The 14,351-nt window shown below is 52.8% G+C and overlaps 2 protein-coding genes across 3 annotated transcripts in view; one reads left to right on the top strand and one right to left on the bottom strand.

Annotated features, from left to right (window-relative positions):
* The window catches only part of DNAAF5 (dynein axonemal assembly factor 5), a 58,089-nt gene extending 53,058 nt beyond the window's left edge, over positions 1-5,031 (bottom strand). Inside the window, 7 exon segments of the mRNA XM_017894070.1 lie at positions 1,858-2,042; positions 4,350-4,488; positions 4,490-4,564; positions 4,566-4,667; positions 4,670-4,750; positions 4,753-4,818; positions 4,820-5,031. Coding sequence (XP_017749559.1) covers positions 1,858-2,042; positions 4,350-4,488; positions 4,490-4,564; positions 4,566-4,667; positions 4,670-4,750; positions 4,753-4,818; positions 4,820-4,981 — 810 coding nt within the window. The 5' untranslated portion in view covers positions 4,982-5,031.
* The window catches only part of PRKAR1B (protein kinase cAMP-dependent type I regulatory subunit beta), a 182,702-nt gene continuing 172,516 nt past the window's right edge, over positions 4,166-14,351 (top strand). Inside the window, exon 1 of one of the 2 annotated variants that reach the window (XM_017894057.1) lies at positions 4,166-4,185. The gene's annotated coding sequence lies outside the window, so the exon portion shown is untranslated. Of the gene's footprint in view, positions 4,186-4,406; positions 4,470-14,351 lie in introns of those variants that run through there. The other variant, XM_017894049.1, reaches the window with a different exon arrangement.

Genomic DNA, 14,351 nt, shown 5'->3' with positions numbered 1-14,351 from the left:
ATGATAACTGACGAGCTAAAAGAAAAAAAAAATCACAAAAAAATCTCATAACATTCTAAGAAAGTTTATGAATTGGTGCTGGGCAGCATTCAAAGCCGTCCTAGGCAGCATGTGGCCCGCAGGCCGCAGGTTGGACAAGCTTGCTTCAGATCAACGATGTGATGTCAGCTTTCTAACAGCTACTGATACAGAGTAGGTGGTTTATGCATAGCTACCAATACAGTTATAACATGTATAGACAGCTATCGACACGTAGTAACGGTATTTTTACAGTCACGGTATAGTTACACTGAGTTACACTGTCTGCAGCTAGCTAGAGAGTTCCAGTATTTACAGAGAGTGCTCCACAGAGTTCCAGTATTTATAGACAGCTATCGATACAGTGACGGTATTTTTAGACAGTGATGGTATTTTTAGACAGTGACAGTATTTTTAGACAGTGACGGTACGTTACACCGATAGCTATCAGCTATGGAGCTTCAGTATGCACACAGAGCTCTCCATAGAGTCATCACACTGTTTTGAGGAATAAGACTTGGCCCATGACACAGACACCACGTTCCTTGCAGGACATACTCTGCCTCGGGCTTAAGAAAGGTGGGAGAGAAAAACCAGCCAGGCACTTGCACTTCTCACTGGGCTCTGTTCTTGCCCTGGCCCCCTGAACTGCCCTCTGCAGCCCAAGTATTTAGTCACTGCCAGAAGTGCCTGCTGCCAAGTGCCAGGCAGCATGGACACTGACCCCACACTCTGCCCACTTTCTCCCCCCCGGGCAGAGCCTAATGTGCTCAGGGGCCCTCTGTGCTGCCTGGTGCTGAACCCACACCAGCTCCAGGAGGGGCCGGCCAGCATACATGGTGACTCAACTTCCGCTGGCCTGATGAGACCAAGGGGGTGAACGAAGGCTCCTGGTGGGAAAGGGTCCCCCTGTGTCTCTGCGCACAGCCCCAAGGCAGCCACACTGCCGCTGGAGGGAGAGAGCCCGAGAATGAAGCCTGGCCATGGAGGCAAAGCAGGGGCATCCTGGGCAGGTGCTGTGTCACACCTACAGCCGGGACTACGGCTGGACCCCAGCAGCACAGACGAGGGAGCGAGTCAGGGCTTCCATCCCGGCCCCAGAATACCCAAGTGACTCTTCAACTCACCACCTTCATGCCATTTCCCATCAGGAAACCTACCTCTGCAAGGCTGAAACCTGCAGCCACGCGTGGTGAAGAAGCCAGACACAAAAGGTCACACGTCTGACTACGCTGACAGGTAACGCAGACACAGAAAGATCAGAGGTCACTCAGCTTCCCTGGTGGCCATAGTGTGTGGCGTTTTAGCAAGTCACTGGGGCCTCAGATCCAAGACATGCCCTCCCAGCCAGGTTCTGCCAGCAGTAAAGCCGACACTCAGTCCCATCTGTAGGACTCCTGCCCGCCTGCCTGCCCGTCTCTCGGTGGGTTCCAAAGCCCAACAACATAATTATCCCCAACAAACCAACCCCGACTGTACTCTTTTCCCAGGCCAGGTCCACCAACCACAGTGGCTTTTCAGGAAAGTGCATCTTGATGGATGGGAGCACTAAGGAAGCTCCTGCAACTGCTGAAGCACACACCGTGTCTAAGAGACAATAACTACACAAGCCATCCTTTCTCACACCCTTGGAATTCATAACACCAAACATTAAAACAGTTCAGCTGTCTCCTAGTTTTTCCAAGATGTGAATAGGAACATCCGGTGAGTAGGAATAATGAAAGGACATTTGGTGCATGCAGCATTCTGAAAAAAGAACAAGTGCGTTAGTTAAAAAGAGCACGTCAGCCCGCCTGTGGTGGAGAGAGGAACAGGCTGTCCGGGAGAAACACCAGTTACCTGTGGGACGTCATCAAACAGTCGCTGAGCAAAATGGGAAAGCACGTCGTCCACGGACTTCCCATTGCCAAACTGGATCACCGCACCTGTGGCTTCGACGGTGGCCACACGGACCTTCCAGTGCTGGTGGGAGATGGTCTGCATCAGGGGCCCGATCAGAGACTCCGACTGCATGTGGAAGTGGTCTGAGGGACAGGGAGGCCCCCAGTTACCAGAGCTGCTCCCACACGCCTTGCCCAGCTCTGTGGGCTTCCAGAGGACAGCTGCCCGCCTGTGAGCTCCTCACCTCCCTTCCTCTTCCCCTCCAGGTCCTTGCTGCAGAACAGTAAACAACCCAGGCTGCCAAACAGAGCTCTGTACCGCCCAGCACAGGAAGAGGCTCAGGGACAAGTGTCCCACCTTGATGACACCTGTGCAACCCAGGGGGCTTAGAGGGACCAGCAGGGAAAGGCTGGGGGTGCAACCCCATTGTGGCTGAAGATGGGAGAGCCTGGACCTGCTGAAGCCAAAGTGGAGGCCTGAGGGGGACACTGGAGGCCACAGGAAAGAAGCCGAGCCCAGAGGACAGCGGGGAGGCTGCACTCCCAGCCCCAACTGAGACCAGACCCCAGGCTCCTCCAGGAAGCTGGGCCAGAACCACTCCAGGCAAAGCCACTGCACTTCCTATTTGTAAAGTCCCCGCAGAAAGTCAGAACAAGAGGTGGCAGGCGCCTGTAATCCCAGCTACTTGGGAGGCTGAGGCAGGAGAATCGCTTGAACTCAGGAGGCAGAGGTTGCAGTGAGCAGAGATCACCCCATTGCACTCCAGCCTGGGAGACAGAAACTCCGTCTCCAAGAAAAAAAAAAAAAGTCAGAACCAAAGGGTCTCTGGCATCCACACTGCCTCTTGCCTCAGCTCTGCACTACTCGGGGCTTGTCTGGGAAACAGCCATTCCAATGAGACTTTGGGTGAGCTCTTCAACCTCTCTGCCACTGCCCAGTGTGACCGGGGCCAAAGGCGAGGCCCCCCACCCAGGGGAGAGGAGGGCCAGAGGTGCTGGAGATGAGGGGATGCTCCAGGCAGAGGCACAGTCCCTCACCCCACAGCAACCAGTGAGCACACACCCCGGCAGGCTGTGCTCGGGGCAGGGGCACAGGCAGGCATGGTGCTGTCCTATGGAACTTACGGTCTAGGGAGGGAACGTGGCAAGGCCGGGAGGAGCTCCCTGGAGGAAGCAGGAGCACCCGTGGGGGTGATGCACAGACGGGGTAGGGAAGTGGTTGAGGGCTGAAGAGAAATACATTAAATGCCAGGAATTCTCAATGGCCATGTCCAGCCCAAGGCTCTTCCCCGAGTTCTGGACCATGTGAAACCCAAAGTTAACCAACGTGGAGACCTCGGCATTTCCCCAAGTCCAGCTTTTCCTTTACTGCCGGAACCTATTCTCCACGCAGCTGCAGTGATCTTTTAAGAACCTGAACTCGGGTCTACTACTCCTATTGACACCCCCTGCACTTCCCACTACATTCAAACCATCATCGGGATATCACTAGGACGGCCTGAGCTGGCCAGATCTCTCACTGCTTTCCTGCTTCCTACCGCCCACGGATTTATAGCATCGGTGTTCCCCCCTCTGGAAAGCCTTCCTGCCAGCAGGAAGCCGGTGCCTGCTATCATTCCACATCCCAGCCAGAGGAGGGAAAGGGCAAGGCCCTGCAGGAATGGCCAGTTAAGGAAACAGAACGACCGGATCAGATCAGAGCTCTAAAAATGATGCGGAACGTTAGAAAGTGGAGGGGAGAAGCGGCCTCCTTCCACTTAGGACAGTGGTCCAAACCAGAGAGGGAAGGCAGTGGAGTAGGATGAATGGGACAGAAAGTGAAATGACCAGAGCAGAGTCTCAAAGCGTGTCTCCTCAACCAGATGCAAGTCCTGCAAGCCCCCAGAGGGAAGGAAAGGAGGCAGCTATCCGGGCACACCCCACCCCAAACCGCTTAACAGGAATTTCCGCGGTGGTTTCCAGGGATCTGGATAGGAGAGCTGGCTCGTGGGCCCGGGTGAGGGGGCTCAGGCAGGGAGGAGGGTGGGGGGTGAGGGTCGCTGGACGGCGGGATGCAAAGAGGAGGACCGCAGAGTATAGGCAGGTGGAGGGGGCACAGGGAGCAGGCAGGTAGGGGCGGGGCTTGGGGCGTCGGAGGGTGAGGCGGGGAGCGGACACGGGTGTGAGGTGAAGTGAGGGCCAAGCAAGAGCAGATGGCAGCGCAGGCAACGGGTAGTTGGGCGTAGAGGGCAGGGAGCGGGTGAAGGCGCGCGCTTGGGTGGCGGACGTGAGGAGGGACGCAGTGGTGGTGGAGGAGGGGGCCCGGGCGGGGGGGCTTGGGGCAAGGCGTGGTGGGGGACGCGCCGGCATGTGGGGGCCCGGGATTGTTGGGGGGTGGGGCCGAGCCTCGGGGAGTGAGAGGGCCGTGGAGGTGGAGGTGGGGGTGAGAAGTGTGGGGTGTGGGAGCTGGGCCCGGGGTGCTCACCGGGCGGTGGCCTGCGCCAGAGCGAGCGGCGCTGCCTGAGCTCTCGCGGCGCACGGCGGCGAAGGGGTCCAGCAGGGAGCAGCGGGCAGCGCGCGCAGGGCGTCGTCGCAGGTGGGGCGCGAGCGCGGGCGCCACACAGGTCACGGCCAGACCCAGCCAACTGCACGAAGCGCCCAAGGCGCAGCTCCTCGCAGGCCTCCGGGCGGAAGGCGCGCGGGCTCGGGGGCCGGCCAGGCGCGGGCGAGCGCGGGCAGCAGGCCCGGCGGCAGGGCATCGCGGGGCCCGCGCGGCCGGCGGGCAGGCGCCAGACGCCAGGCAGGTGCACTGGCCAGCCCGCGGCCAGCCCCTCGGCGGGTAGCTCCAGGCAGCGCAGCCAGGCGGCGCAGCAGCCAGGCGCGCCCAGGGGCCCTGGAAAGCGGGGGGTCGGCGGAGGGCCGCGGCCTCCTCCAGCGCGCGCCCGAAGGGCCTCCAAAGGCGCGCCGCCGCCCGGTTTGCTGTCGGCCTCCAGCCCCGGCAGCAGGCGGCTCAGGGCGCGGCTCAGCTCTGCCGCCTCCGCCATCTCGGCCCCCTCGGCCGGGTGTGAGGCCGCCACGGCCTCCGCCACCCCGGGCGCCGCCATCTTGCTCGCGTCGCCGGTCACTAAGGGGAACGGCGCTTTCGCGACGCTCGGCGCGGATTACGGCAGCACTTCCGGTCCGCGCTGGGGGCGGGGCGCCGGGCTCCTTCCTCCCCGCAGGTACGCACGTGGGTCTGGCCCCTGGTCCCACCGTGCTCGCCTGCTGTCCCGCGCTGTCGCAGGAGCCCCCGCCAGCCGGCCTGCTGGGCCTTACCCTGTCCCCATTGCGCAGATGGGAAGGGTCTCGGGAGGGTGCAGCTCGCCTGGGATGCGGGCCCCGGGCTATAGGCCTGGGCCTGCCCCTAGGGAAGCCTGCCCTGCGGCCTGGAGTGCTTGGAGAAGGAACCTGGGTGCCCTGCATCGGTCCAGGGTAGCCGGGAAACCCCTTTTTGAGCCGTCTAGAGCCCCTCTGGCTTTGGGAAGGTGCGTTCCAGGAGGGAAGGGCGCTGGTTCTGTGGACTGGATCCCCCTGTGGTGTAAGACGGGTTCCTGGTCTGGGCTTCACGTGCAGCCTGTGATTTGATCTCAGGTGTAGCCGCCCAGTAGGTTCGCCTTACTCACTGCCCAGGTAGAGCCAATTTATCAAGACAGGGGAATTTCAATAGAGAGTTTAATGCATGCAGAAACCGCCTAAACACCAGAGCTTTATTACTCAAAGCAGGTTCTGAAATTCCTGAGAGGAGTCATTTAAGGATAATTAGGCAGGTAGGGGGCCAGGGAGAGGGCAGTGCTGATTGGTCGGGTTGGAGATGAAACAGTGGAGCGTCAAAGTTGATTCTCTTGCTGTCTTCTGTTCCCGGGTGGGATCACAGAACTGGTTGAGCCAGATTAGGGGTGTGGGTGGTGGCAACTGGTGCATCAGAATGCAGAGCCTGAAAAATATCTGGAGCACCAATCTTAGAGTTTACAATAGTGATGTTATCCTAAGGAGCAATCGGGGAGGTTTGGGATCTTGTGGCCTCTGGCTGCATGACTCAAACCACAATTTCTAATCTTGTGGCCCATGCCTTAGTCTTACAAAGGCATTCTGGTCCCCAGGCAAGAAGGAGGTTGGCTTCAGGAAAGGGCTGTTATCATCTCTGTTTCAAAGTTAAACTATAAACTAAGTTCCTTCTAAAGTGAGCTTGGCTTACTCCCAAGAAATAACAAGGCAGCTTGGAAATTAAAAGCAGGACAGTGTTTCACAGTAGTGACCTTGAGTATGGACTTGAGTGTGGAGACAGAGGTGCCCAAACAGCTTGGCGGCGGAGTTGGTGCGAGCCCAGCCTGGAACAGGAATTTGACAGCACTCACTGCAAACCAGGAGTCCCCAAGTCTGGTTAGCCAGGCACTTCTCATCCGTGACCGTGCACTGAGTTTTCTAGAAGCAGAATGTGTGTAATTTTAGGACTGAACGTCAAGTTTGACCTTATTTTTTGTTGTTGATCTTCGTGTTGCAAAATGGCGGTGTTCATCAGTACCTCTTTATTTATTTGTTTATTTTTGAGATGGAGTCTTGCTCTGTCGCCCAGGCTGGGGTGAAGTGGCACGTTCTCTGCTCCCTGCAAGCTCTGCCTCCCAGGTTCACGCCATTCTCCTGCCTCTGCCTCCTGAGTAGCTGGGACTACAGGTGCCCGTCACCACTCCTGGCTAATTTTTTTGTATTTTTAGTAGAGACGGGGTTTCACCGTGTTAGCCAGGATGGTCTCAATCTCCTGACCTCGTGATCCACCCGCCTCGGCCTCCCAAAGTGCTGGGATTACAGGTCTGAGCCACCATGCCCAGCCCATCAGTACCTCTTAAATGTTGTTATGTAGCATATTCAGTAACTTTCTTCATTCATTGTTTCCTCCAACAGGCATTTGTTTGACCAGGCACTATCTTTAACACATGGGACAGGATGACAATGATGTAGAAACTGGCCACAGTCCCTGCTTTCCCAGATCTTATCTTGCAGGATGAGATAGCCCTTAATGGAAAGATAAATTAATATGTGTTTAACCACAGTGGTCCTGGGAGAATGAGTGTCAAGGGATGTTGAACTAGACTTGTAAGGCTTCCCTGAACAAATGGTAGCAGAGGCAAAATATGAAGAATAAGTAAACATGGTATATTAGTCCATTTCTATGCTGCTAATAAAGACATAGCCGAGACTGGGTAATTTATACAGGAAAAGGTTTAGTGGACTCAGAGTTCCACATGGCTGGGGAGGCCTCACAATCATGGCCGAAGGCAAGAAGGAGCAAGTCACATCTTACATGGATGGTAGCAGGCAAAGAGAGACAGAGGGCTGGTGCAGGGAAACTCCCTCTTACAAAACCATCAGATCTTGTAAGACTTATTCACTATCATGAGAACAGCACAGGAGAGACCCACCCGCATTATTCAGTTACCTCCCACTGGGTCCTTCCCACAACATGTGGGAATTGTGGGAGCTACAATTCAAGATGAGATTTGGGTGGGGACACAGCCCCACCACATCACATAGCCAGGTGAAAGGTGGGGGTAGGGGACGGGGAGGTGTTGTAGAGAGAGGAAATAGTATGGCCGAAGGCCTCATGAGTGGTGGTATGGGCTGAATGGTGTCTTCCCAAAATTCACATGCTGAAGTCCTAACCCCCATACCTCAGGATGTGACCCTGTTTGGAGACAAGGCATTTGGAGACAAGGTCTTTGTAGACGTGATCGAGGTGAGATGAAGTCATCAGGTTGGGCACTCATCCAATGTGACTGCTGTCTTCATAAAAGAAATTTTGGAGACAGACGTGCATACAGGGAGAACACAGTATGAGCATGAAGAGGGACCTCAGGAGGAGCCAGCCCTGCTGACACCCTGATCTTGAGAAATCAGTTTCTCTCGTTCAGCCGCCCAGCCTGGGGTGCTTTGTTATGGCAGCCCCAGGTAGCAAACGGAGGGAGGCTGACACCGCTCACGGGAGCAGGCAGGGCGTGAGCAGATGGGTGGCGCCTGGCCATGGGGGCCTTTGTCCTAAAGCATGGGGGACTAAGGATTTCATGGTGGGAGCATTGGCAAGATCGAGTCTGCACTTTTCAAGGACCCCTTTGGCTTCTGCTGAACGGATTGGTCAGGAGCCCTTGGAAGGCTGTGGCAGCGATGAAGTCGAGAAATAATAAGCACTTTACAGTGGTGGGACTTCACTTTTCCTTGCTCCTCCCATTGAAATACAGCAAAATACCCTGCACATGACTCAGCAGGTGACGAGGAAAGGAGCTTGAGAGTTGACAGCAAGACAGATGGGCTAGAGACCTCTGGACTGGAGGAACAGGAAGGTGGTGGGTCCCCTGGGTTTTCTTTTTCTCTTATGCATTCCTGCACTAGTCCCCAGGGACGCCTGCAGCCCAGAACAGCCAACAGGCACAGACGGAGATTCTCCAAGGAAAGCCTCCTCTCTCTGGCCAAAGCCCTGGGAAAGGGGACGCCCAACCGAGACTCAGAGGGTAGCTGCCACCTCCACTCCACAGTCTGCTTTCAGGGCCAATTTTAAAGCCACTGCAGGTGCATTAACCTGTGCTGCACAACTGTGGTTCCAGTGGACAGTCTGCACAGGTAGTGTCAGAGGAGCCTGAAGTCTGCCCTTCCTCTCATAGCACAAACAGACCCAGAATGAGCATGTTCTGTCTTGACACAGCAAAACGTAGCCCAGTGACACCAGGTGGCCCAGGGAGGTACCTTTCACCCCTGCAGGTGCCACCAATGGGAAATGAGCAGCAGCCCCAGGAAGGCCAGAAGAATAAAGCAGACCAGGAGGGCAGTGCCAGGGCTCTGAAGACAAAACTGTTGTTAGAATGACAGGCCGCAAAAATAGGCCGAAATCTACACCCTGAACCTGAACAGAGCAACTGTCTGCTAAAGTAGGTTAAAGTAGGACCAGGAGTCTGCAAACATTGTAACCCAAATGTCCAGGATACATCTGGAAATCACTTGTCATACCAAGAACCAGGAAAGCCACAATCTGACCATGGTAAGGTAACGGATGTGAATTCCATATAGGTCACATGTTAGAATCATCTGCCAAGAATTTTAAAGCAGTCATAAAAACCAGGCCAGGCGTGGTGGCTCATGCCTGTAATCCCAGCACTTTGTGAGGCCAAGGCAGGCGGATCACCTGAGGTCAGGAGTTCAAAACCAGCCTGGCCAACATGGTAAAACCCCATCTCTACTAAAAAATAAAAAAATTAGCCAGGTGTGGTAGCGGGTACCTGGAATCCCAGCTACTCAGGGAGGCTGAGACACGAGAATTGCCTGAACCCAGGAGATGGAGGTTGCAGTAAGCTGAGATCATGCCACTGCACTCCAACCTGGGTGACAGAGCAAGACTCCATCTGGAAAAAAAAAAAAATGCTGAAGACTCCCCAATTCGATGAAAACATAAATCCACAGATTCCAGAACTGAACAAGACTTCGTAGGATAAGCCCTTCAAAAACCCATAGTAAGACACATCACAAACTATTAAACTCCTGGAAACTAAAGACAGAGGGAGGAAAAATACTAACTGCCAGAGAGAAATGATGTCTTGCCTAGAGAGGAACACCAGTTTGAAGAAAGGCAGATTTCTTAACCAAAACCACAAAAGTCCAGAAGGAAGTGACGTGCCGTTGTTCAACTGTACAGGGGAAAGAGCTGTTGACTGTGAGTCCTCTACCCAGCAAAACTACCCTTCAGGAATGGAGGAGAAATAATGATATTCTCAGACAGGCAAACTAATAGAATTTATTGCTAGCAGACCTACTTTTAAGGAATGCCTAAAGGATACCCTGTAACCAGAAAGATAATTTTCTTTTTCTTCTTTTTGAGACGGAGTTTTGCTCTTGTTGCCCAGGCTGGAGTGCAGTGGCACGATTTTGGCTCACTGCAACCTCTGCCTCCAGGTTCAAGCAATTCTTCTGCCTCAGCCTCCCGAGTAGCTGGGATTACAGGCATGTGCCACCATGCCTGAGTAATTTTTTATTTTTAGTAGCGACAGGGTTTCTCCATGTTGGTCAGGCTGGTCTTGAACTCCTGACCTCAGGTGATCTGCCTGCCTCGGCCTCCCAAAGTGCTGGGATTACAGGCGTGAGCCACCGCGCCTGGCCCAGAAAGATAATTTTAACAGAAGAGGGCTGGGGCCTCCAGAAAGTTGAGAACAATGGAGTGGATAAAAATAGAAGTAAATGTCACTGACCATCTTTCACCTCAGGAGTTTCTTTAATCATATTTGATGGTTGAAGCAAAAATTACAACACCGATGTGGTGTGTGATGTATGTGGAGGAAATATCTACAACTAGGTATTTAACAGTGAGAAGGGTTAGGGACTTAAGTGGAAGGAAGTCCTACACTCCCTTAAGTGGAAGGGAGTTCTACACTCCCTCGAGGTGGTAAATCATAGATGCTGATAGACTGATGAGTTGTATGTGTATGTGGTGATATCCTCAAAAACATAACGTGGAATTCTAAAAAATCTTCAAGTATCCCACAGTAAAGCATGAGAGAACAAACACAGATGATTAAATGGCAAGTATAAGCCCTAATATATCACTAATTTAAATGTAAATGGCCTAAACACAACAATTAGAAGACAGAGGTTCGCCAAATGGATACAAAACCTGACCCAACTATATGATGTCTACAATATGCTGAAGCTCACTTCAAACATAACATAGGCAGATTGAAAGTAAAAGGATGGCAAAAGTGTATCATGTAAACATTAATTTTAAACAGCAGGATTGGCTGTTGAAATTCCTTGGGAAAAAGAGGGACATTACATAATGATGAAAGAACTCAGTGGGAAGATACAGCAATCCCAAATGTGTATACAGCAAACAACAGACTTTCAACATGTGTAAAGCAGAAACTGACAACTGAAAGGAGAAATAGAGAAAGCTGCTGTTGTATTTGACAACTTCAGCCTGTAACTCAGCAGCTGCTAGAATAACTAGGCAGACAGTCATCAAGGTATAGCAGAGCAACACCATCAACCAACAGGATCTAACTGACGTTTACAGAACAAACTGCTCAACAATCACAGAATTCACATTCTTTTCTAGTGTCCTCAGAACATAGACCAAGATAGACCATGTCCTGGGCCATAAGGCAAACCTTAGCAAATGTAAAAGACTTGCACCGAGGGCCGGGTGCAGTGGCTCACGCTTGTAATCCCAGCACTTTGGGAGGCCGAGGCAGGCGGATCACCTGAGGTCAGGAGTTCAAGACCAGCCTGACCAATATGGTGAAACCCCATCTCTACTATAATACAAAAAATTAGCTGTGCATGGTGGTACATCCTGTAATCCCAGCTACTCAAGAGGCTGAGGCAGGAGAATCACTTGAACCCAGGAGGTAGAGGTTGAAGCGAGCCGAGATTGCGCCATTGCACTCCAGTCTGGGCAACAAGAATGAAACTCCCTCTCCAAAAAAAAAAAAAAAAAAGACTTGCACAGAATGCCCTCTCTGACAATAATGGAATCAAACGTACCATCAGTAGCAGACAGCAGGAAAATCTTCACACATGTGGAGATTAGACAATTATTCTACTCAGAAATGGAAACAATTGCTACATGCAACAACTTGGACGAACCTCTAAAAGATGATGTAGATGAAAACCAGTCCCAAAGGGATATTTTGTGGTATTGTTTGTATGACATCCATAAAGTAACAGAGATGGGGAACAGATGACTGATCTCTAGGGGCTAGGGATGGGGTGGCGTGATTATTAAGGGTCACCAGGAGGGAGCCTTGTGGTGCTGGTGCAGTTAAGTACCTGGATTGTGGTGGCATCTCCGTGAATACCCAGCGGGGTCATGACCTCTCTCCTTTCCCAAGACACACTGCCAGACCGAATAGCTATAAACCGGATGACAGAGGCAGGGCAGTAGGACAGGATGGCCAATATGTTACAACAAATGAAACAGGCCTTGGGATGCTGAGATGGGAGAATCGCTTGAGGCCAGGCATTCAAGACCACCTGGGTAACATAGTGACACGCCGTCGCTACAAAGAAATATAGAAACTTAGCTGGATGCAGTGACTCACACCTGTAGTCCCAGGTACTTGGGAGGCTGAGGTGGAAGGATTGCTTGAGCCCAAGAGTTTGAGACCAATCTGGGCAACATAGTGAGACCCCCATCTCTACAAAAAAATAAACAATTACGGCCGGGCGCGGTGGCTCACGCCTGTCATCCCAGCACTTTGGGAGGCCAAGGTGGGTGGATCGCCTGAGGTCAGGAGTTCAAGACCAGCCTGACCAACAAGGTGAAACCCCGTCTCTACTGAAAATACAAAAATTAACCGGGCGTGCTGGCAGACACCTGTAGTCCCACCTATTCGGGAGGCTGAGACAGGAAAATTGCTTGAACCCAGGAGGCGGAAGCTTCAGTGAGCTGATATCGTGCCATTGCACTCCACCCAGGTGACAGAGCGAGACTCCTTCTCAAAAGAAAAAAATAATAATAAGCTGGGTGTGATGGGGTGCACCTGTAATCCCAGCTACTCAGGAGGCTGGGGTGGGAGGATCACTTGGGCCAGGAAGATTGAGGCTGTCAAGAGCTATGATCATGCCACTGCACTCCAGCCTGGACAACAGAGAGATCTTATATCATTAAAAAAAAAAAAGCCGGCTGGGCGCGTTGGCTCACGCCTGTAATCCCAGCACTTTGGGAGGCCGAGGCAGGTGAATCACGAGGTCAGGAGATCGAGACCATCCTGGCTAACACAGTGAAACCCCATCTCTACCGAAAATACAAAAAATTAGCTGGGCATGGTAGCAGGCGCCTGTAGTCCCAGCTACTCGGGAGGCTGAGGCAGGAGAATGGCGTGAACCCTGGAGGCGGAGTTTGCAGTAAGCTGAGATTGCGCCACTGCACTCCAGCCTGGGTGACAGAGTGAGACTCTGTCTCAAAAAAAAAAAAAAAAAAGCCTATAAAAGAGATGAAGATCTGTATCTTACCAAAATGAAACAGGAACAAGAAGTATGTAAGAGAAGAGGTCAGGGATATGGAGAACAGAAGCAACAATGCTAATATCTGTTGAACAGATGTCCCAGGAAGACAGAAGAAAAGTGGGGAGTAGGAGGTATTTGAAGGGATAATGAAGACACATTTTCTAGAGTTAAAAATGGGTCAGGCTGGGCACGGTGGCTCATGCCTGTAATCCCAGCACTTTAGGAGGCTGAGGTGGGTAGACCACCTGAGGTCAGGAGTTCAAGACCAGCCTGGCCAACATGGTGAAACCCCATCTCTACTAAAAATACAAAATTTAGCCAGAAGTGGTGCTGTGCACCTGTAGTCCCAGCTACTTGGGAGGCTGAGGCAGGAGAATTGCTTGAACCCAGGAGCCAGAGGTTGCAGTGAGCTGAGACTGTGCTGCTACACTCCTGGGTAACAGAACGAGACTGGAAAAAGAAATAAAGGAGGCTGAAGCAGGAGGATACACACACACACACACACACACACACACACACACACACACATATATATCTGTGTCTGTGGGTCAGGAGTCCAGGCATGGCTTTACTGGGTCCTCTGAAGGCTGTAGTCTATGCTGGGGCTGCGTTCTCATCTGAGGCTCGACTGAGGAAGGGTCCATTCCCAAGTGCACTTGGTTGTTTCCAGCATTTACTTCCTTGGCTGTGGACAAGAGGCCGCCCTCAGCTCCTGGCCACGGGATCCTCTTACAGCCACTCATGACATGGCAGCTGGCTTCCTCAAAGCCAGCAAGGGAGAGAGTTCCCCAGCAAGGCAGATGTTACCATGAATCATATGTGATGCCCACTCCTCACCTTTGCTGTACCCCACCAGGCAGGGGTGAGCCTCAGGACCTGCACACACTCAAGGGGATGGTACCCCACAAGGCATGAGCATTGGGAGGTGGGTACCCTGTGGCCATCTGAGAATGCCCACCACACCCAGGAGCCATGTGTAGAGAAGACTGTTGAGGTTTATGGCAAAATTTTCTGTGAAATTATGCATCCCTTACCTACACAGTGAACAATGCAAAACTTGAATATTAGAGAACATTGTGTGTGGGTGTCTGTGTTTTGAGGCAAGGTATCACTGTTTCCCAGGCTGGAGTGCAGTGGTGCAATCATAGCTCACTGCAGCCTTGAACTCCCGGGCTTAGGTGATCCTGCCACCTTAGGCTCCTGAATACCTGGGACTACAGCTGTGCACCACCATGCCTGGCTAATTTTTTTTTTTTTTGTAGAGATGGGGTCTTGCTTTGTTGCCCAGATGGGTCTTGAACTCCTGGACTCAAGTGATCCTCCTCTTTTGGCCCCCCAAAGTGCTGGGATTGTAGGCATGAGCCGCCATGCCTGGTCACATTGTTCCCTTCCCTTCCCTTCTCTTCCCTTCCCTTCCCTTCCCTTCCCTTCCCTTCCCTTCCCTTCCCTCCCCCT

Source organism: Rhinopithecus bieti, unplaced genomic scaffold, assembly GCF_001698545.2.
Source record: "Rhinopithecus bieti isolate Rb0 unplaced genomic scaffold, ASM169854v2 scaffold_1017, whole genome shotgun sequence".
Lineage (NCBI taxonomy): Eukaryota > Metazoa > Chordata > Mammalia > Primates > Cercopithecidae > Rhinopithecus > Rhinopithecus bieti.
The sequence above is the reverse complement of the archived record's forward strand: the minus strand, read 5'-3'. Positions and strand labels throughout refer to the sequence as shown.